This window comes from Neltuma alba, unplaced genomic scaffold (assembly GCF_004799145.2).
Source record: "Neltuma alba isolate B1F8T4 unplaced genomic scaffold, ASM479914v2 tig00012377_pilon, whole genome shotgun sequence".
NCBI classification, from domain to species: Eukaryota; Viridiplantae; Streptophyta; class Magnoliopsida; order Fabales; family Fabaceae; genus Neltuma; species Neltuma alba.
Genome location: NW_021636875.1, coordinates 256,804 through 280,018, shown reverse-complemented (window position 1 = coordinate 280,018; position 23,215 = coordinate 256,804). Strand labels below are relative to the sequence as shown.

Below are 23,215 nucleotides of genomic sequence, written 5' to 3'. Positions count from 1 at the left end.
TTGCAATCTAGCTTTTCTGAACTCTAATCCAAACACAATTCAGCTTATCCAATTTAGCTTTTATCCAATTTCACTTCTCTATAAGCTACTTTTTCAATAAGCTGCTTTTTCAATCGCTGATCCAAACAGACCCTAAGGCAGGTCATTCCCCCACCTTTTTTTTTTTTTGGGGTGGGGATTGGGGGTGTTGGGTTCATGATGAAGATGGCGGGGAAATCAAATGATAGAAGCTTTGATTGAGACCCACGAAGATGAAAAGAAGTGAATGTCACATACTGCCACGTCATACTCTATCTCCTCCGCCACGTGCCTTCTTATCATGCCATCTCCTTTTTTGTTTTGTTCTTCCTTTTCCTTTCTGTTCCTCCAGTCTCCCTTTTTATTTCTTCGTAGATTCCCTTAAATATCAACTCTCGCAATATCGCTTTTATTGTTTGATCCGTTGTGATGAAATTTTATCTAATTATTTGGTTCTCTATGCTATTCTTATCTCAATTTAATTTCTCGCCCGCAAATATTTTTTTTCCATTTAATTACCTTGGACTAATAAGATTTCGTTACCAACAAAGTTTTTTCATGTTAATCTCTCGTCAATGATGTTAATGATGAATTCACATGTTGTACAATGATGAGTTGATGACGTCCAAGCAATGATCTGTCCAGATTTTTTTTTTGCGTCATTATATTCTTTAGTTCTTTATAAACAACAAATTAACACGGAGACTTTATTTCTTGCTCGAAACATAAAAGGCATTATTGATATACTCCTCCGGTCCTAATTATAAGACCCAATTGACTTATTTGAGGAGATTAAGGAAGTAAGTTAAGTTGGTTATTTATAATAAATAAGTGTTGTCATTCCTAAAATATCCTTACTAATTAAGTATATTGGCTAAAACTATCATTATTAGAAGGATTATCTTGGAAAAAAATGCATAAATATAAGAGACAAAATGGATTGGGTCTTATAATTAGGACCAAATAAAAAGTCAAATTGGGTCTTATAATAAGGACCGGAGGAGTATATCAGTTTGGTGAGAAATCAAACAGCGGAATATAGTATTCGTATGTGTAATGCGAATTTTTTTCCCCAAAAAAAATACTTCACTTGTTTTGAAAAACAATGAAATTAATAAAAGTCATGCGAAATAAAATTAAAAATAACACACACCACACATATATATGCGATATTTAAAGCGAAGTATGGAAGCAGGTAATGCAAACCTCCTTTATTTTTTTTATGGCCAACACGTACACATCGTTGTTTGAATATTAAATGAATGACTTGTGCACTTTATATAGCCACGTACCGGCCACGATTCATGAAATTAAACAGGGGCGGGGCCTCCATATGAACAGTATTGATTATATATATATGATGAATTAATAAATAAATGTCGCCATTCATGTTCTTTATAAAATCAAAATAATAATAAATATAAATGCGACTGGTTAAAACTTGAAAGCCTATTTGGGTGGCCCTACAAAATATGACGACATAGTTTGAAAATTGGGCTCCGCTTAGAAAAAAAAATAAATGAAGGAAGGAAGGAAGGAAGCGCATATTGTATTTGTAAGTTTCTTTTTTTCTAAAGTATAGGTATCTTTTGATTGGATATAATTCTATTCAAAACATTATCAAATACTACATGTGAGCACATCTTCTAATAAAAATTCGAATATTCATTCGTCATGTTGTGAGGAGGGATCAGCCCCTTCTACTAGATTATTTATAAGTTAGTGGAAGGCAATATGAACGTGGCCATGCAGATTCATGATCCTTCCACACCATTAAAAAAAAAAAAAGACAAGAAAATAATGCAGAGAGCATGGGAATATAAGGACTAAGGAGGACCACCAATTGCGGCACAAGATGCTCAAGCGTGACGTCCATCTTCATTATAGAGCACCCAACACTTCAGACTCTTCAACTCTGCATCAGGGCTGATCGACGCTTCTTCACTGAAAAATCCGTTGTCGTAATTAGGCCCATTTGGGCCCAGTTTTTAAAAGGCCTTCATAATTATTATCGGGCCCAAACAAAATAAAAGGAAAAGAGAGGGGAGGGGTTTGATAAGTGAAAACTACGTGGCATGCTCGGTCATTATTCTTTTTGTTTTTTTGACCGATTTGGTTGTTATTCAATTTAGTTTACATTTTATCATGAATATCATTTTTTAAAAATATTTTTATTCTTTTTACGCTGGGATTGAACTTGCAACCTTTCTCTTAAGGGAGCGATTTTTCATGCTGCTTTGGCATCTCACCATTGGACATTGCTTTCATTTGATGATGACTACTTATAAAATAAATAAAAAGAGGCATCAGACCTCCTCTGACAACAGATTTTGATTTTTTTTTTTTATGCGAACAGATTTTGAAATTATTCTATATACATCCATTCACACCTTCAAAAGATACAACACTTCCAAAGAAGGCACTGATGCTTCTGTGGTGAAGACAACAAAAACCGGGGCTCGGTATATCCATCGATAATTAATTTAAAAAAAAAAAAAGCCTTTATAACTGTCTGGCGATTCTGTAGGACGAAGTGCTACGAAACTGATAACATCTATCCACGTTAATATGATTTTTCCCACAGCTAATCCCACCATTAGGCAGAACAATCCGTACAACACTTGCTCTCTATTAAAATAAGTGAATACGTATTAGATAATGTAAAGAAATCAGCTGCTTAGGAATTCAAAGCCTTGGAGAACAAGAATCTCAAATCCCACATGAGCAGTGACATCATCGTTTTTAATCCACAACAACTCAGGCGTGTCAATCTCGCACTCTATAAATATCCCCCCTTCCCCCCTCTCTCTCTCTCACAGGCACTTACAGAAACAGATAATTTAATAAACCATTTTACAGTTTGTCTTCATTTTCTGTTCACAGGGCGAATGGCTCATCATCAGGAACAGGACAATGTAGTTTTGTTGGATTTCTGGCCAAGCCCTTTTGCAATGAGGGTGAAGATTGCTTTGGCCGAGAAGGGCATTGCATACGAATGCAAGCAGGAAGACCTGCAGGCCAAAAGCCCTCTGCTTCTGGAGAAGAATCCTGTTCACAAAAAGATCCCAGTTTTGATTCACAATGGAAATCCCATCTGTGAGTCCTTGAACATTGTTCAGTACATCGATGAGACCTGGAACCATGAGCCGCTCCTTCTTCCCTCTGATCCTTATCAGAGATCCCAAGCCAGGTTTTGGGGTGATTACATAGACAATAATGTAAGCATATTTATTTCAAGTGCTGCACAGTGTACCCCCACTTTACTACAATAGGGTTTAGGATATTACGCTCCCAGTAGGTTTCGAAATACTCCAATAATTAAGTGAAACTGTCCAACATAAACTATGAAACGGACTATAGCGCCCTTATGTTACCAAAAGCCACCAAAACAGAACGCCAAATAATTCATATTGTTCTTACAAGAGTCGTTGCATATTTTAGCCGATGGACATTATTAACTATATATGATCTTTTACACAGTCTTGGGTTCAATGGGTCTTTCCCACCTCTCACAAGCAAAAAAACAAAGCACACACAAGGCATGCATAATCAATTAGCTGAATTTTGAATGACGCAGGCATACGGAATAGGAAAGGATGTATGGCTAATGAAGGGGAAAGAACAGGAAGAAGGGAATAAAGAGCTCATGGAGTGCCTGAAGAGGCTTGAAGGAGAGCTAGGGGAGAAGGCTTATTTTGGAGGGGAGAAGCTAGGGTATGTGGATGTCGCTCTAGTTCCACTCACCAGCTGGTTCTATGCCTACGAGACAGTTGGGAATTTAAGCATAGAAGCAGAGTGCCCAAAGGTCGTGGCTTGGGCCAAGAGGTGCATGGAGAGCCAGAGTGTGGCTAATTCCCTGCCTCACCCACACAAAGTCCATGAATTGGCCATTCTAGTTAGGAAGAGAAGGGGGTTGGAATAAGGAGGGAAGAAGGCATGCTTTGTACTCAAACGATAGTCATTGAACCAGTATTTGTGATCCATTGCAACTAGTGTTCTGTCGGCCAAAATAAACAATGCGATCGTGTGAACAGTCAGTAATATCTGTTTTATCTTTTTTCCTGTTTGTTTGTTATGCTGCTGCTTGTTGTGTATCGACCTTTTCTATTTATGAGATTTTGTTTTAAAATCGCAAAAATTAATCTTTCAAGTCGTAGTCCGATGATGAATAAACAAGAAGTAAAGAAGCATCCACGCTATTGAAAAAATTTTGACATTCCAAATATGCAGAATTTGGATTGGCTTTACAACAAAAGTAATTTCCAGAAAAGCTATATTCAAACAAAGCACACATGACTTTCTAAATCAATTGATTCAAACTTCATTTACGAAATCATCCAGGAAGAAATTAACCCCTTTCCATAAACTCTGCACGCTTCACAATGTGATTATAATCGTAGAGAATGAAGAATTGAAAATTTGCGGAGTGTGGGTCGCAACCAGGCCCTCAAATCAGGGATCAGAGAGAGCAGACATGTGGACCCAAGACAATTCAATTTCTGTGCACACTACCATGCTTCCTTCATTGCTTATAATCCAGAGCATCGGCTTATTGTGCACAGATTCAACACGCATTTCCATCAGAAATTTTTTTTCCTCGAGGACAGACCATAGAAAGAAAAGGATGCTTCTCAAATCAGAGAAGGTCAGAATAAAATACTCGTGATCATAAGACTGCAAGAAGAGACGCAAAGAGAAATCGAAAACCTTAGAAGGAGAAAGATAGATGATGCGACGATCTATGCGGGTGTAGATTGGCGCAGCAGCGCTCGTTATTTATAAGAGGAGGTTGCCGTTAGGGTTGTCCTGCGTCTCATTCGGTGAGCGAAATCTGTTTTGCCGCTGCTTATACACTTAAAAAGGGTTTTTTTAAAAAAAAAATAATGATTTTGAATAAGTTTAGATCTTTCGGATTAACACCTGATTATAAATTATTTTTAAAGTCCATCAAAAAAAATTATTTTTAAAATATCATTTTTATTTAACTAAGAAAATCCGTAGATAAAAATGACGTGCTTCTCATCACTTTATATTTCACGCTAAATCATATCGTCGAATTTTTTTAATCACTTAGGTTGAATTGAGGGTCTACGAAATCCAACATGTTAGCTAAACAAAATCACAAATTTAAGTTGTGCGGATGAAAATATAGGCTAGTTTGTTTTTGTTCTTTGTTTTCTTGTTTTCAAAATAATTTTATAAAATTGTTTTTAGAACAAGTTTTGAAAGCAAAAAACAAAAGAATTTGTTTGGATAATAATTTTAAAAAATCATGTTTGAAAAAAAAATTCATAAAAAACCATACTTGCTAGATGATAATTGTGATTGATAATAATAAGTAATGGATAGTAGATGAGAAGAAAATATGATTTCTCAAAATTTATCAAAACAAAAAATAAAAAACATAAAAACAGAAACAGAAAAACATATAAAAATTGTTTTGGTTTTTAAAAACTTGTTACTGTTTTTTGTTTTTTAAAACAATAAACTAAAAACAACTTACTAAGCAAGTTTTTTTATTTTTCTGTTTTAAAAAACTAAAAATTGTTTCCAAAACAAAAAACCAAACAAGCCCATAATCATTTGGATTTGGATATTTGCTGCCAAAACGATCATCTTTCTTTTTTTACCTTTGAGTTGGTCAAAAAAAAGTTTTCATTCAATTTTTTTTTTTTTGCCAACAATTTTCATTCAATTTTTACCAAATACTCTTGGAGCCACTTTTTTTAATAATGTTAAGTTAATGATTAGTATCTAATGTTATCACTTGTATAATAATTTAAGAAATAGGATCTCGTATTTTTAAAATTTTCATATTGAAGCATAAGTAGTTTAAAAAATCGAATATTATTTTTATTTTTTATGGTTATCCGGTTCTCTTTTAAATACATTTTTCGCATTACAGTCTAAAGTTCGAGATTTTATGCTTAAGCGGGCAAAATCTTTTCCATTAGAATTAACACCTGCTCATATATAATTTTTCCTTTGTAGATATTAATTTTACAACACTGCTTGATTTTGTTTTACTATAACGTATGTGTGTGGCCTGTGGGGATAAAATATTGTGTGTGAAACTAAATCAATGACTTTAATTTCTGTCGTGCGAATTTTCATTTGGGACTCCGAACAAACAAAATTAAATGTATCGTGGACTATATATTGTAAATTGATTTCAATATCAATAAGAGATTTCATCATCTCATGCATGCAGCGAATATAATATTTAAATAATTAGAGGAAGGAAACTAAACTCTTAGGAGAAAGCCTCCTCCTTGATCATCACCCACTGGCCAACTGATTAATTAATTAATTTGAACAAATCATAAACAGATCATTAAGAAAATATAATTGCGTTTTCCCGTCATTTTCAATATTTGCTTAATTATGATTGCACTCCTCGTAACAAAGCGGAAGCAAATGGAGCCTTTTTGAGTGTAGAAGCTGATAATCATAAATTAGTATTACGTTGACTGATTAATATGATGAATTAGTTGTTCAATCATGCGCATTATATTATATTACGGGCATACATATGAATATGCCATTATATGGATCCCTCCTAGCAATTGAAAAAAGGGACCAGAAAACATCATGCTTACATTAATGATCATTATATTGATAGAGAAAACCGTTTGTTCATTGTCTCCTTTGCCGCTTTAAATGTATTCGTTAGATCCTATTTATAAATCACTTCTAATATGTTTTACACAAATCAAGAAAAATTTAAACTTAATTAACTCTCATTAAAAATTTAACAATTTTTTAATTTTATCTCTATTTAAATACACTATACCTCATGTAAACAAAGTTAGTTCAATAATAAATGAAAGGTAAAATCATATATTCATATAAAAAATTTCTCTCAGTGCCCTATAAATAAGATAAAAAAATATTTTTTTCTTTGCCCTACAATTCAAACATATTTTTAAAATTTTTTATTTTTAAAACTTGTTCTGCAAAACACAATATATTATTATTTTAAGAACATGAAAATAGATAAGAGAATCAAACAAGCCCTTAATTTTCAAAAAGTATACTTATTTTATCTAAAATATAAATCACGGTGATCATGTGTAAAACATTTAAGATTAGAGTGATAAAAATCATACACAACAGCTCAACAAAATACGTAGAAAATTTATGAATGAAATAAAACAATAAATATTAAACTTAGAACAATCACTGATCTTTTTCTTGACTTTTTTTTTTATTGGCTGTATACTTTATGTGATGGCACGCATGCCCATCAATTATTCAAAAATCAAAACTATCTTACATTGATTAAAGAGGCAAAATAAAAGTATTCAAGCCCAGATTGATTAGGATTTATGAATAATTGAATATCAATAGCACAATAGACAATCCCACGTTGCATGCGCGAAAGTACGCAGACCCACTTTAATGGCTCCATATGAAGCGTGTGACTTGACTAATTATTAAGAACAAATGCGTGGCCTAATTATTAGTACTCCAATTTAAACTTTAACTACGAGTTTGTATATTAAACATTTGAGATAATTTTATCGTTTTTGCAGTCCCTTCCAACCTGCAGCTAACTTGAATATACCAGTATGCCAATATATAATTTGATGATGTTTTTTAAATGCCATAGAAAATTTACATGCATGCATGTATCTAGATAAAAACTCAAAGCACGACAGGAAAATTTTAGCAAAATATGTATATAATGCCAGCCCCTCTCGTTGACAAAATGTTAATTAGAATCGAGATGGTTTCTTTAATTAATAAAAAGGGATGAAATAAGAACCTAACTAACACTAACAGCATAGCGGCACGTACTCATATAAATGATAATACTTCCAGTTCTTAATATAAGATCTGTTTAATTTTTATTTTGATCCTAAATATAAGATCTCAGTCCACTTTTTCTCTCATATTTATGTATTTTTTTCCAATGTAGTCATTCTAATAATAATAGTTCTAGCCAATACACTTAATTAGTAAGGATATTTTAGGAAAGACAACATCTATTTATTATAAATACACTACAAGAAATTGTAAAAGTAGCAGCGGAACCTTTCTAGCGGTTAAAGAAAACCGCTAGAAATTTCAGATATTTCTAGCGGTTCCTACAAAAACCGCTGCAAAATACAGACGGTTTGACCATTAAACGCACATTTCTAGCGGTTACCCCCTAACCGCTAGAAAATTAGAGCTAGAAAACTCCCCGGGCTTTGGCGGGAACTTGGCGCCAAATTTGTAGCGTTTACTTTCTAGCGGTTCAGGCTAATAAACCGCTAGACACTGAAAAATTCTAGCGGTTGATGCATGAAGCGCTAGAAATTTTTTTCATTCCCCGAGGAGTTTAGAAATTTCTAGCGGTTCACGGCCGAACCGCTAGAGATTTCTAGCGGTTCGGCCGCGAACCGCTAGAAATTCCCAACGGTCATGTGACCGTTGGGAATTTCTAGCGGTTAGGCACAAAACCGCTAGAAATTTCTAGCGGTTTTGTGCCTAACCGCTAGAAAGTTTCGGTCTATATATATCCCCCCCCACACTCTCACTTCTTCAATCGTTCTGGAAGCGAAGCTCTGCTGAATTTTCTTCACAAACATATTTGAGTTCTGATTCAGTTGCAGATCCTTATTTTCAGGTAAAAATAGTAATTTATTGATAAATAATTTTTATTTTATGTTTTATTTTATTAATTTTATTATGTTATAGCTTATAAATTAATTTTTTTATTTCATTTATAAATAATTACTATTTGTTGTTATTAGGATGCCTCGTCGACATGGGAAAGACCCAGTTGATCCTGAGAGAGCTGGACCCAGTGAGGTTCATCATGATGCTGATGAGCCATTTCCCAGCATTCATGACTACGATCTGAGCGAGGAGGATATCCTCAGTTTTATGGAGCAGGATGGTATTGAGCGGACTGAGGAGGCTCATTTTACTGGGGATGAGCAACCCCATGCTGATGCTGCTGACGAGGAGGAGGAGGAGGAGGAGCAGCAGGATCAGGGGAATGAGTATCCCCAGGCTGCACAGCGTCCTGCTCCGAGACGTCAGGCTGGTTATGAGGTGGAATTTGTCGGTAAGTATTTATTTTAACTTTTTAAAGTTTTGATCAGTATTTAATTTATATAGAAATTATATTAATTTATTGATATATAATTTATTTCTTAATTAAATTTTGTAGACACTGAGGGGAACAGGTCCTATCGGAGGCTGACAGCCAGAGAGCTGTCTATGATGACGGGCGGACGAGTGGTTGTGCCGCTCAATGAGTTGGGCCAACCGACGAAGAAAGGTGGCCAGTTGTACAACAAGTACGTGCGCCTCCTTGGTCAGCAGTGGACGCTGTTCCCCATCTACGTGCAGGACTGGAAGAAGATCACCTCAGACAAGAAGCAGCAAGGCTGGGAAATAATGAAGGTAATATAAAATTGTTATTTATAATTTTTTTTAATTTAAATAAATGATTATATATTTTGTTTTCAAATAATTTAATTGTTTGATTATAATTTTTTATTTATTTAATTTGTTTGTTATTTATAATATTTTTAAAAGTAGTTAAATGAATATATATTTTTAATTTAAATTATTTAAAAGTAGTTAAATGAAAATAATTTGTTATTGATTTCATTAATTTATTACTTATAATAATTTTAAATTTAGTTGAGTAAAAATATTTTTTTATTTAAATTACTTAATTGTTTAATTATTATTAAACTTTGATTAATTTATATTTTATTTATAATATTGTTAAATTAGTTAAAAACTAATTATTTGTTTTTAATTATTGAAATTGCTTAATTATTTGTTTATAATTTGTTATTTAGTTAATTTATTATTTTAATCATAGAGTAAATTTATTCTGGGGGAGGAGTTGAGGGCTGACACGATCAAGAGGCTGGGGATGGCATGGAAGAACAGGAGGGCCGACCTGTGGAGGGAGAAGAAAGGTGACGGGACGAGGCCCCTCCAGGAGATACTGGCAGATGTACCTGGTGGAGTCCCGGACCAAGACTGGTCTACTTACGTCTATTTTAGGATGACGGCTGACCAGATGGTATGATAATATTGTATTAATTATAATTTCTTTATTTTTTATCCGACTTGACTCATTTAATTTAATTTTTTTACATTTTGCTTCAGGCTCTTTCTAGGAGAAATGCTAGGAGCGTCAGGCATCAGACGATACGTCATAGGGCTGGATCCAGGAGCTTTGCGATCACTTATGACGAGATTGTGAGTACTTGAAATAAATTTATTAAATATGTAGATGTATTTAATTTGTAACTAATTATTTCTTTGATTTCATTTACAGATAGAAAAGACGCAGCAGGAGCGGGGATACACGCCCACTTATGGCGAGATGTGGCCGATGGTGTATAGACCCCGAGACGGGCGTGCGTCGGATGAGGTTGAGGAGATAGCGGTAAGTAATAAATTAAATATTAATATAATATCACAGTGTAGATATCATTATATTATAATTAACTTCTTTATATTAATTTTGGTAGGCACGGATGACTCAGGTCGATTCCGAGTTGCGTGAGTCTCAGGGGTCTGCCTTGGATCCCACCGCCTCACTTTTAGCGGGTCTTGGCCGGCCGCAGCACCCTGGTCGAGTTAGCGGGCTTGGACTTGGACCTACACCGACTAGGCTGCCCCGCTCAAGTGGCGCTGGCCCTTCATATACTGCTGGGAGCTCTCATGCGAGTGCGAAGCGGCCGGGTTCCTCATCTTCAGAGGAATTGCGAGAGGAGCTCAGACAAGAGTTCGAGGCCAGGATCGTGGAGCGTGATCGTCAGTTCCAGGAGCGTGATCGTCAGCTCCAGACGCAGCTTGACCAGCTCTTGGCAGCTGCTACGGCTCTGCGTCATGTGGTGGTCAGTATAGCTCCAAACATCTCGGTTCCTGACATCCCCGACCTACACATGCCACCAGTCCCGCCCCTACCCCGCCATCCGCCAGTCCAGTCCCAGCAGGTTGAGCGGCCTGCCCACCGTCAGCCGGAGGATTCAGCAGAGGATGATCCCGATGATGCTGCTTCTGCCCCCCACCCATGATTTGCTTTCATTGTATCGGATTTTATTAGAATCTTAATTTTACGGTTTTATATATTATTTAGATATTTATCTAAATTTTATATTTATTTGTTTCCTTTATTGATTTATTTCTATAATTTTATTTATGTCAAGTACTAATTAATATTGAAATATTTATTTATTTATTACAACATCAACATTACAATTTATTAAACACGTTAAACATATTAATTACTCGAAATAATTCTATAATCATTTATTAATTTAATAAATATTTTTAAAACTGTAGAATTTTCTAGCGGTTCACGTGAACCGCTAGAAAATTCTAAATTTTCTAGCGGTTCACCAGAACCGCTAGAAAATTCTCAAATTTGACCGAATTTTCTAGCGGTTATAAAACCGCTAGAAAATTCAAAACAGATGGAGAGAAAATTCCCGTTAAACCGCTAGAAATTTCTATCGGTTTGTAACCGATATTTAGAATTTCTAGCGGTTAATAACCGCTGGAAATTGAAATTTTCCGTTAAAACCGCTACAAATTTGTAGCGGTTTTGTAACCGCTACAAAAAAATGACCGTTCCTCCACCCTCCTTTATAAGCTGAAGCACTTCAACTGAATTTCATTTTAACTTCTCTTTGAGCTCTGTGGCATATTTTCACGAAATTTGAGCATTATTAGTCATGGATAGGTCGTGGATCAACTTGCACCGGTCGACTCCGCAATACTTGGCTGGTCTAAACTATTTCTTGGATTTTGCTTTCGCCAATGCTGCCGTAAATGGTAAGATTCAGTGTCCCTGTCCTAAATGTAATTTCAAAAAGTGGCATCCCAAAGATATTGTTAGGGAACATTTAATCTTTAAGCCTTTTCCGCGAGAGTACGTATTTTGGCAACTACATGGGGAACGGCTAGATATGGGTGCTGAGTCAGTGCCAGTAGTTTCACGGATGGGAGTTCGAGTGGATGAGGCCGATGCCGTGAATGATGCTGTGCGTGATGCTTTTGGTGTTCACGAAAGCTCGAATCCCAACGAAGATGAAGTAGAGGGACCTCAACCGGAGTTTCTAAGAAACGAAACTGCTCGGGAATTTTTTGACCTCATGACCGAAGCTGACAAGCCTCTTTATTCTGGGTGTACAAAGTATTCGAAGTTGTCATTCTTGGTGAGGCTGTATCACATCAAATGCTTGTGCGGTATGACTGACAAGGCGATGTCTATGTTGCTGGAGTTACTGGGAGATGCTTTCCCCCAAGCTGAATTCCCTCCGTCTTTTTACGAAGCAAAAAAGATTATTAACAAGCTTGGCTTGAACTATAAGAAGATAGATGCATGCCCAAACGACTGTATGCTATACTGGGGAGATGATGCCAACAAAGAGATTTGTACGAGATGCAAGACGTCACGCTATAAGTCGGTACGAAAGGGCAAGAAGCAAAAGAAGAAACCGGCCAAAATTCTCAGGTACAAATTATTACAGCGTGTTACTTGTTCCGTCTCTAAAAATATTCGGTATTTTAAATTTTTAATATATTATTTTCTTAGATACTTTCCTTTGAAACCACGGTTGCAAAGAATGTATATGTCATCAAAAATGGCTCAGCACATGAGGTGGCACGCGACTGAGGAAAACCTAGATGGTAGGTTAAGGCACCCACGAGACTCGGAGGCGTGGAAAGCGTTTGATGCGAAATTTCCAGACTTTGCCAATGATCCTAGAAATGTACGTCTTGCATTGGCAACCGATGGTTTTAATCCCTTCGGAAACATGAGCACAAGTTACAGTATCTGGCCGGTGGTGTTAATTCCATACAATCTACCACCTTGGATGTGCATGAAGCAGAGCTCCTTTTTGCTTTCCATGATCATTCCTGGCAAGAAAGCACCAGGAAATGATATTGACGTATACCTGCAACCGTTGATACACGAATTGCTCGACCTATGGACGAATGGTGTTGAGGCATATGACTCACATGACAAGCAACTATTCAATCTCCGTGCAGCCTTGATGTGGACAATAAGTGATTTTCCCGGTTTGGGAACTTTGTCTGGCTGGAATGTGCATACTGGGTTGGCCTGTCCTGAGTGCAATTTTGATTCTGTGCCATGTCGCCTTCCACACAGTCGCAAGTGGTGCTTCATAGGACATCGACGGTTCCTTGATTCCAAGCACAGACTTAGATTGCAACGGATTCGCTTCGATGGGAAACAGGAGAAGAGAGATCCTCCTGTTACTTTGTCTGGTATGGATATTTTGCGGCAGTTAGAAGATGTTCATATCGAGTTTGGTAAGAGTGTGGATCCCGAACGATTGGGACGACGATCTCGTGGGACATCTGATACGCAACCTATGCAATGGCGGAAGAGAAGCATATTTTTCACTCTTCCTTATTGGGAATCTAATTTGCTACGACACAGTTTGGATGTTATGCACATTGAAAAAAATGTGTGCGATAATGTGCTATATACGTTGCTCAATGAAGCTGGAAAGTCCAAAGACCATCTCGCAGCTAGAAAAGATTTACGGGCCTGGGGAATTCGTGAAGAGGCTTGGCCTGATGAAAACGACAAGTTTCAGCCAGCTAAATTCACCTTGACAAAGCAGAACAAGGATATCTTCCTCTCGACGTTGAAGAACATAAAAGTACCAGATGGATATTCTAGCAACATCTCAAGGTGTATCGATCTGCAGGCTCGAAAGGTTACTGGGTTGAAAAGTCATGACTCTCATGTTCTTATGCAACAGTTACTTCCATTGGCCTTGAAAAACACACTTCCTTCTGATGTATCGGTGGTTTTGGTAGAATTATGTTCATTTTTCAAGAAGTTGTGTGCGAAGGTCTTGGTAGCGGAAGAGCTTGATCAGCTGCAAAATAAAATTATTCTTACACTTTGTCACTTGGAGATGATATTTCCTCCATCATTCTTTACTGTTATGGTTCACTTGACTGTCCACCTTGTTCGAGAAGCAAAGGTTGCTGGCCCAGTTCACTATCGATGGATGTACCCTATAGAGAGGTACTAGATTATCTTTTATTCCCGCCTCTTTAAATTTCACATTGTTCTTTCATTTACTCGTAATTATTAATGCAATTTTAACTTACAGGTACTTGGGAAAATTAAAATCATATGTTAGGAATAAGGCATGGCCTGAGGGGTCAATAGCAGAAGGTTATTCCGGAGATGAGGTCCTAACTTTCTGTTCGAGGTACTTTGATGACATGGAGACATCTTTTAACCGCCCGCGTCGCGTAGATGATTCTCCTCCCGGTCCTTCCACGTCAACTTTATTTCCTCCTGTTGGGAAACCAGTTGGAGGATATGAATTCTTCAGACTCACTCCTACAGAGAAACTCCAGGCACACAGACACGTTTTGATAAATTGCAGCCAAGTTGAACCCTTCATGCAGTAAGTATATATATCATATAAGCTCACTAGCTTTTACACTTTATATTTGTTTCTTACTGACTCTTCTAACAAATTACACTTTACTATAGTGAGTTTAGGAGTTATCTCAGGCGTCAGCTACGGGGCCGTGCGCGTTCTGCTGACATTGATAAAAGAGTCCACAAAGAGTTTCCCAGTTGGTTTACACGTCGAATACGTAATGACAACAGCCCATACACAGATGAATTCAGAGCTCTTTCTCTCGGTCCGTTAGACCATGCACGGAGGTTTACCGCGTACAATGTCAACGGCTTCAAGTTCTGTACGGTTGCACGTGATCAGGGATTGCTCACACAAAACTCTGGAGTTTGCGGGACATTCGGAACGAGATGTTATGCTAGCAGTAGTGATGGCGATATGCGCTTTGGAGGCGTCACTTACTATGGAAAGCTAATTGACATTATTGAGTTGACTTACCAGCTTTTCACCGTGACACTGTTCAAATGCTCCTGGGCAAATACGACAACTTCACGGGGACTCGCTACTGACCATTTGGGCATCACCTCAGTCAATTTCTCAAGACTTATTCATACGGGGGCATCTGAAGATGATGAGCCATATATCCTTGCTTCTGAGGCACACCAAATTTACTATGTCGAGGACGAGAAACATAAAGACTGGAATATGGTCGTTCACCTCAAGCCACGGGATCTTTACGATATGGGTGATGGTGACATTATTTACGACAGTGAACCCTTCCAACCCTCGAATTTTGAAGACTTCTTTCCTCAAGGAGATGATAATTTGCCACTTATCAGGTACACGTCTTTTCTTAAATTATTTAAATAATTAACTACTAATTACTAATTTTTTCCAAATACAACATAAATTTAACAAATTTTTTTAAAATATGTCCTTTCAGGCCGGATGATGATGGAGAGTAGCAGCATCCAAAATAAATTATTTAACAAATTTTTCGTCCATAAATACATATGTATAAATTAAAATTCGTAAAATTTTTTTAAAAATAAAAAATTTTCATTTGTAGCGGTTATTAACCGCTACAAATTTTTTCACGAAATTGTAATTTGTAGCGGTTATTAACCGCTACAAATTACAATTTCGTGAAAATTGTAATTTGTAGCGGTTAATAACCGCTACAAATTACAATATCGTGAAAAAATTTGTAGCGGTTATGAACCGCTACAAAATACATACCTGTAAATTAAAATTCGTTCAGATTTTAAAAATAAAAAATACTAACTTTCTAGCGGTTAATAACCGCTACATATGTAACCGCTACTAATTACTAGCGCTTTTATATACGCTAGAAAATGAATAACAGCTACAAAATGTTATAAAACGCTACAAAAACACCGCTACAAATGTGTCGCTGATCTCTATAAATACCATATCTTCTCTACATTCATTTACTCCATCTCTTTTCCTTCCTCTCCTATTCTTCTTCATAATTCTCTCTTTTTTCTTACTATCTCATATTGTGATTTTTTTCTTTTACTCTATGGTAAGTGAATTTTATTTTATAATTCATTGTATCTTTTATTTGTTTTTATTTAAAATTTACTAACATATTTATTTCTCCTTTCCTTTCAGATTTTTCTTCTCCACATTTGTCATGCCCTCCTCAACTGATTCAAATACTCATCAACTTAATACTATAGGTTCAATATTCCAAAATATATCATCTTCAATTCAACTATCTTATTAAATATTCAATTAAATTATCTTGTTAGATTAAATTCACTTCTTTTAACACATTCATAATTTAATTACATATTTTTTATTACAAAATTTGAATATATAAAATGTAACATATAACTAATTATACAAATTAACAAAAATTCTTCAAAATAATTTATTTAATGGTTTTTAAAATTATAATATGAAAAACCATAAATTTTTTTTTCTGGCACGGTAAACATTTCTAGCGGTTCAGAACCGCTAGAAATATTTCGTCAAATTTAAATTTCGCGCCAAACTTTCTAGCGGTTAAGAACCGCTAGAAAATTTTCCCGCCATTCTAAAAATTCAATTGGTGTGAAAATTTAATTTCCCAAATATTTCTAGCGGTTCTATAACCGCTAGTAATTTTCGCGCGCTACTGAAATTATTTAATTCCCGTTTAGCAGGTTTCTAGCGGTTACAAAACCGCTAGAAATTTTTTCCGGGGAAACTTTTCTAGCGGTTATAAAACCGCTAGAAACCTTTCCCCGGAAAAAATTTCTAGCGGTTTTGTAACCGCTAGTAATGTGTCTCCTTCAGATAATTTCTAGCGGTTCGTAACCGCTAGAAATGTTCTATCGTTTTGACCATGATGTGTAGCGGTTGAGATAACCGCTAGAAATTTTTTCTAACACCTGTTTTTCTAGCGGTTTCGTTAACCGCTACAAATGTTATTTGTAGCGGTTAAAACCGCTAGAAATGTAACACCATAACCGCTAGAATTAACATATTTTTTTGTAGTGATATAACTTAACTTTTTTTCATAATCTCCTCAAATTAGTCAACTAGTTCTTATAATATGACTGGAGGTAGTATTTTGTTTGTGGTCAACGGGAAAAAAAGTACTGGTATGACATGGCAAAGGATCGCCCAGCCCTTAACAGGTGTGAATTAATAATAATATTCGGTCAGAGAGGGAAATTTTCACGCAACTTCTGTGGAATTTTCTTAATGACCAGAAAACACATAATTACTTAATAATAATCATATTAATATTCAATGGACAGAGAAGATAATTAATGACTAAAAAATTACTACTAAGAGAGTTACATGCCAAATGAATAATGATATTTAGTTTATGGTCAACGAAAATACCACTGGTATGACACGGCAAAGTTCCCTACAGGACCCAATTATTGTGTAAATAATAATGTCTCGTCGGTGAACGAAATTTTTATTGTTCATTCAGTCTTAACGAACTACTACCATATATATACATCTATATATATATATATATATGTATGTCCATATTCAATAGATTGTGGATAATATTGGTAGAATAATAATGATAATTCTTTGATTATTCATTTTATTGTTATGTGATATATTGGAATGCTCATGAAATATGCTTAAAATAATTATAACGTGTTTTTATTTTCATTTTGTTCCAACCATTAAATGGGTTCTAGAAGGGATGCGAAATAAAAGGGGAAGAAATTGTCGTGAATGTTACAAATACTGAAGATTATCAAGGGACGCGACGCATTAATATTGTACGCAAAATTAAAAGTATTGAATTTTTTATTTCAAATAATAGAATACCACGTTAAGCTTTTAAAATTTATATGAAGTTAATTACCAATTTAATACTTTTTCAGTCTTAAATATAAAACGCTTATATTAATATGTATAAGGCTTTTATATTTAAGACCGAACGAGTATTTTTAAAAAAATTAACGCAAGTCATTCTTCTTTTTTTTCTCCCCGGGTGGGGGATTGGGGGTTGGGTTCATGATGAAGGTGGCAGGGAAATCAAATGATAAAGCTTTGATTGAGACCTACGAAGATGAAAAGAAGTAAATGTCACATACTGCCACGTCAGACTCTATCTCCTCCGCCACGTGCCTTCTTATCATGCCATCTCCTTTTTTGTTTTATTCTTCCTTTTCCTTTCCGTTCCTCCAATCTCCCTTTTTTTCCCTTCATAGATTCCCTCAAATATCAGCTCTCGTAATATTGCTTTTATTGTTTGATCCGCAGTGATGAAATTTTGTCTAATTATTTGGTTCCCTATGCCATTGTTTTCTCAATTTAATTTCTCACCTGCAAATTTTGTTTTCATTTACCTGGGACTAATAAGATTTTGTTGCCAACAAAGTTTTGTCATGTTAAGCTCTCATCAATGAACAAATGATGAATTCACATGTTGTATAATGATGAGTTGATGACGTCCAAGCAATGATCTGTCCAGTTTTTTTGTCATATATTCTTTAATTTTATAACTTTAATTCACCACGTTATAGAAACTAGTTCTTTTTGTTAGACCCAACCCTATTTGTTATTTGTAAGTCAGTGGAAGCCAATATGAATGTGACCATGCATATTCATGATCCATTCACACCATTAACCAAAAACAAAGAAAAATAGACAAAAAAAATCATGCAGCAAGTATGGGAATATAAGGAGGACCACCAATTGCAGCACAGGATGCTCAAGCATGACGTCCCTCTTCATTATAGAGAACCCAACACTTCAGACTCTTCGGCCACTTGTTCATGAGGACTGATCGACGCTTCTTCGATGAAGAATCCGTTGCTGTAAATCAGGCCCATTTCGGCGCTGTTTTTAAAAGGCCTTCATAATCATGTATCGAGCCCAAACGAAATAAAAGGAAAAGAGAGGGGAGGGACTTGAAAAGTGAAAACTACTTGGCGTGCTTGGTTGTTATTCAATTTAGTTTCCATTTTATCATGAATATCATTTTTTTTAAAAAAATATTTTATTCTTTTTTCGCTGGGATTGAACTTGCAACCTTTCTCTTAAGGGAACGATTTTTTATGCTGCTTGGCATCTCACCTTACCTTGACATTGCTTTCATTTGATGATGACTAATAAAAAAAAATGAAAAAGCATTAGAGCTGCTCTCACAAAAGATTTTGAATTTTTTCTTTTATGCGAACAGATTTTGAAATTATTCTATATGCATTCATACACACCTTCAAAGCATACAACAATTCTAAAGAAAGCACTAATATTTCTAGGGTGAAGACAACAAAAGGCAGGGTTTGGTATGTCCATCGATAATCAATTTTTTTTTAAAAAAAAAAACTTTATAACCGTCCGGCGATTCACCAGGGCGAAGTGCTACGAAACTGATAACATCTATCCACATTAATATGATTTTTCTCACAGCTAATCCCATTATTAAGCGCAACAATCCGTACAAAACTTGCTCTCTATTAAAATAAGTGAATAGATATTAGATAATGAAAAGAAATCAGCTGCCTAAAACTTTGAATTCAAAGGTATGCTGAACTTGGAGAACAAGGATCTCAAATCCCACATGAGCAATGACATCATCTTTGTTAATGCACAACAACTCAAGCTTGTCAATCTCGCACTCTATAAATACTCCCCCCCCCCAAAACCTCTCTCACATACACACAGGCACTTACAGAAACAGATAATTTCATAAATCATTTTATAGTTTATCTTCATATTCTGTTCACAAGACGAATGGCTCATCATCAAGAGCAGGACAATGAAGTTTTGTTGGATTTCTGGCCAAGCTCTTATGCAATGAGGGTGAAGATTGCTTTGGCCGAGAAGGGCATTGCATACGAATGCAAGCAGGAAGACCTGCAGGCCAAAAGCCCTCTGCTTCTGGAGAAGAATCCAGTTCACAAAATGATCCCAGTTTTGATTCACAATGGAAATTCCATCTGTGAGTCCTTGAATATTGTTCAGTACATTGATGAGACCTGGAACCATGAGCCGCTCCTTCTTTCCTCTGATCCTTATCAGAGATCCCAAGTCAGGTTTTGGGGTGATTACATAGACAATAATGTAAGTATATTTGTTTAGCTGTACAGTGTACCCCCACTTTGCTACATTAGGACATTACACTTCCACTATGTTTCGAAATATTTCAGCATTTAATCTTTGCATCAGTAGAGTTAGTTAAATGAAACGGTCCAACATAAACTATGAAACGGACCATAGCGTCCTCATCTTACTAAAAGGCACCAAAACAGGACGCCGAATAATTCATATTGTTTTTACTACAAGAGTCGTTGCATATTTTAAATGATGGACATTATTTTTTTTTTGAATGAAAAATGATGGACATTATTAACTATATACGGGGTGTGTTAAATAGTTTATGGTGCATGAAATATTTGGCAATAGCCAAACACCCTGTGATCTTTTATATAGTCCTGGGTTCAATGTGCCTTTCGCACCTCTCACAGGCAAACAAACAAAGCACACACAAGGCATGCGTAATCAACAGGTGAATTTTGACTGACGCAGGTATACAGAATAGGAAAGAAAGTATGGACAATGAAAGGGAAAGAACAAGAAGAAGGGAAAAAAGAGTTCATAGAATGCCTCAAGAGGCTTGAAGGAGAGCTTGGGGAGAAGGCTTATTTTGGAGGGGAGAAGCTAGGGTATGTGGATGTCGCTCTAGTTCCATTCACCAGCTGGTTCTATACCTACGAGACATTTGGGAATTTTAGCATAGAAGGAGAGTGTCCAAAGCTCGTGGCTTGGGGCAAGAGGTGCATGGAAAGCCAGAGTGTGGCTAAATCCCTGCCTCACCCTCACAAAGTCCATGAATTTGCCATTCAATTTAAGAAGAGAAATGCGTTGGAATAAGGAGGAAAGAAGGCATGCTTTGTTCTTAAAGGATAGTCATTGAACCAGTATTTGTGATCCATTGCTACTAGTGTCCGGTCGGCCAAAATAAACAATGCGTTGCCTTGATCTGTGACACAAATTTCTCCATTCTCAATCCCATCTGTATCGACCCTTCTATTTATGAGATCTTGTTTTTAAATCGAAAAAACAAATCTTTCAATTCCTAGTCCGTTGATGAGTAACAAGGAGTCAAGAAACATCCACGTTCTTGAAAACATTTTGAGATTCTAAATATGCAGACTTAACCCTGCAAAGGAAAATAAGAGAAGCCCGCTCTTTGGATTGCCTTTACAATGAAAGCAATTGCCAGAAAAGCTATATTCAAACATACCAATACGCATGACTTTCTAAATCAATTCATTCAAACTTCATTTACAAGACCATCCAGGAAGAAATTAACCCCTTTCCATAAACTGTGCACGCTTCACAATGTGATTATAATCGTAGAGAACGAAGAATTCAAAAATTGCGGAATGTGGATCGCAACCAGGCCCTCAAATCAGGGATCAGAGAGAGCAGACATGTGGACCCAAGACAATTCAATTTCTGTGCACACTACCATGCTTCCTTCATTGCTTATAATCCAGAGCATCGGCTTATTGTGCACAGATTCAACACGCATTCCATCAGAAAACATTTCCCCCCCCCCCCAAAGACAAACCATAACAAGAAAAGGATGTTTCTCAAATCAGAGAGGGTCAGAATAATAAACTCGTGACCATAAGACTGGAAGAAGAGACGCAAAGAGAGAACGAAAATCTTAGAAGGAGAAAGATAGAAGAGGCGACGATTTATGCGGCTGCATATTAGTGCAGTAGCGCAGTAGCGCTCGTCATTTATAAGAGGAGGGTGCCGTTAGGGTTTCCCTGCTTCTTTGGCGAGCGAAATCTGTTTAGGTGCTGCTAATGGGCTTTGAATTTGGGTGGTCTTGAAACAGTCTGGCCCAAAACAATGACGATGGTTGCCATTAAGAACTGCCCAATCTTACAGAAATAAATAATGCCTCTTCTCTTGGGGAAAAACATAAAGAAGGTGGAGGTTCGGTAGATAATAAATTTAAGGAGCTCTTATTTCTACTTTATGGGCTTACTGATTCCAAAAATAAAAACGCATCTTGCCAAGGCGCCATCTAAATTTTTAATTTGAGAAAGATTTAGCATGTCAATTTTTACGGACTCTAGAACATAACACCTATTAAAGTGTTTTTTTTTTTTGGGCGTAAACAACTGCTCGTATCAGACTGTAGCAAATTGATTAGGTCAGAGCATCAGACTCTAGAATGATCCTTCGGAAACCCAAGTCCCACGCAAACTGAAGGCCCTTCCAATCAGCGCATTGCCCAGCATCAAAAGCATTGCAAGACCCAGTAAAATAAGCAAAGCCTCGTTGTAATATGTTCGACCAAAAGGACTTGTCTTTGTCCGTCTCGGAAAAGAAAGTCCCCAGCGGGACTGTATCATTGATGCTCTGGACGAGTGAATCACGGAACACCCAACCCAACCCTACCCTGCCCACTTGGATTTCTTTCATCCAATTGATGGCTCGCAAACCTTCCTTTTAAAAGTGGAGATCAACAATTTTGTTAGGTAGCCCAAAAAATGTTCAGTATTCGGCTTCGATTTCATTCATCAAGCTAATATCCCTATGAGGGATTGAAAATACGCTCTTTTCTTTTTAATTATCTGAATAGGGACGAATTTGACTTTGACAAACCTAATTTCAATCTAAAGGACATCAGGAGAGTGATTCTAGCCTTGTAGAAAACAGGTCATTGATGCGTGCCTGCCACGATACCACCCGATCGAGGTGAGCGTTTCAGGGGAAATTGTGATCACTGGGATATATACGTGGCCGGAAGTTTGTGGTTTAAAGTTTGTCAGAAATTAATAAATATTATCACAATATGTAGAACATCACTTTGACAAGCACCTCAGCCTTATCAGATATTGATTGTTGATTTCGGTCTAGATTTTTTTTTAATGTTTATTTATTTAAATAATTATTTTAATATGTATAGAATCTAAAATAGACATACTCTCTTATTAATTAACTATTATTCTTTTTTAAAATAATTAATTAAATATTTTAAATCTGGATCATTTAAATTAGATATATATAATTCAAATCTAATAAATTTAAAGGAGTTTAGAGTACTTATTAAGTTATTAGCACTGAAACCGGTTGTCATGTTTTTAAGAAATCAGCCGCGTAGTTGGAAGTTGGAAACTTTCATTTTACAAAAAACACTTGCCCATTTATTAACCGTGCCGTGCGTATTAATGTCGCTGGATCGTAATTGCCTTTTTTTCTGTGTTTTCGGTGGCTCAAATCGGGGAAACCAAGGTACCAGACCCTTCTTTATTACCGTGGGGCCCTCAAGGACTGATTAGAATAGAAGCCCTCTGCGATGC

At 36.2% G+C, this 23,215-nt stretch overlaps 2 protein-coding genes and 2 non-coding genes across 4 annotated transcripts; 2 read left to right on the top strand and 2 right to left on the bottom strand.

Moving 5' to 3' along the window:
- Positions 1-2,811: 2,811 nt before the first annotated feature.
- On the top strand, positions 2,812-4,075 carry LOC114726396 (probable glutathione S-transferase parA). Its single transcript, XM_028912984.1, has 2 exons — positions 2,812-3,236; positions 3,596-4,075. The coding sequence occupies exons 1-2, from the start codon at positions 2,907-2,909 to the stop codon at positions 3,938-3,940; spliced, it is 675 nt and encodes a 224-aa protein (XP_028768817.1). The 5' UTR covers positions 2,812-2,906; the 3' UTR covers positions 3,941-4,075.
- A 367-nt stretch (positions 4,076-4,442) lies between these two features.
- LOC114726438 (small nucleolar RNA snoR100) lies at positions 4,443-4,546 on the bottom strand. Its single transcript, XR_003738506.1, has one exon. It is a non-coding gene; the product is annotated as a small nucleolar RNA snoR100 (small nucleolar RNA).
- A 15,039-nt stretch (positions 4,547-19,585) lies between these two features.
- On the top strand, positions 19,586-20,855 carry LOC114726395 (probable glutathione S-transferase parA). The gene is made up of 2 exons (XM_028912983.1): positions 19,586-19,952; positions 20,418-20,855. The coding sequence occupies exons 1-2, from the start codon at positions 19,623-19,625 to the stop codon at positions 20,760-20,762; spliced, it is 675 nt and encodes a 224-aa protein (XP_028768816.1). The 5' UTR covers positions 19,586-19,622; the 3' UTR covers positions 20,763-20,855.
- Positions 20,856-21,275: 420 nt separating this feature from the next.
- On the bottom strand, positions 21,276-21,379 carry LOC114726439 (small nucleolar RNA snoR100). The gene has a single exon (XR_003738507.1). It is a non-coding gene; the product is annotated as a small nucleolar RNA snoR100 (small nucleolar RNA).
- Positions 21,380-23,215: the final 1,836 nt, after the last annotated feature.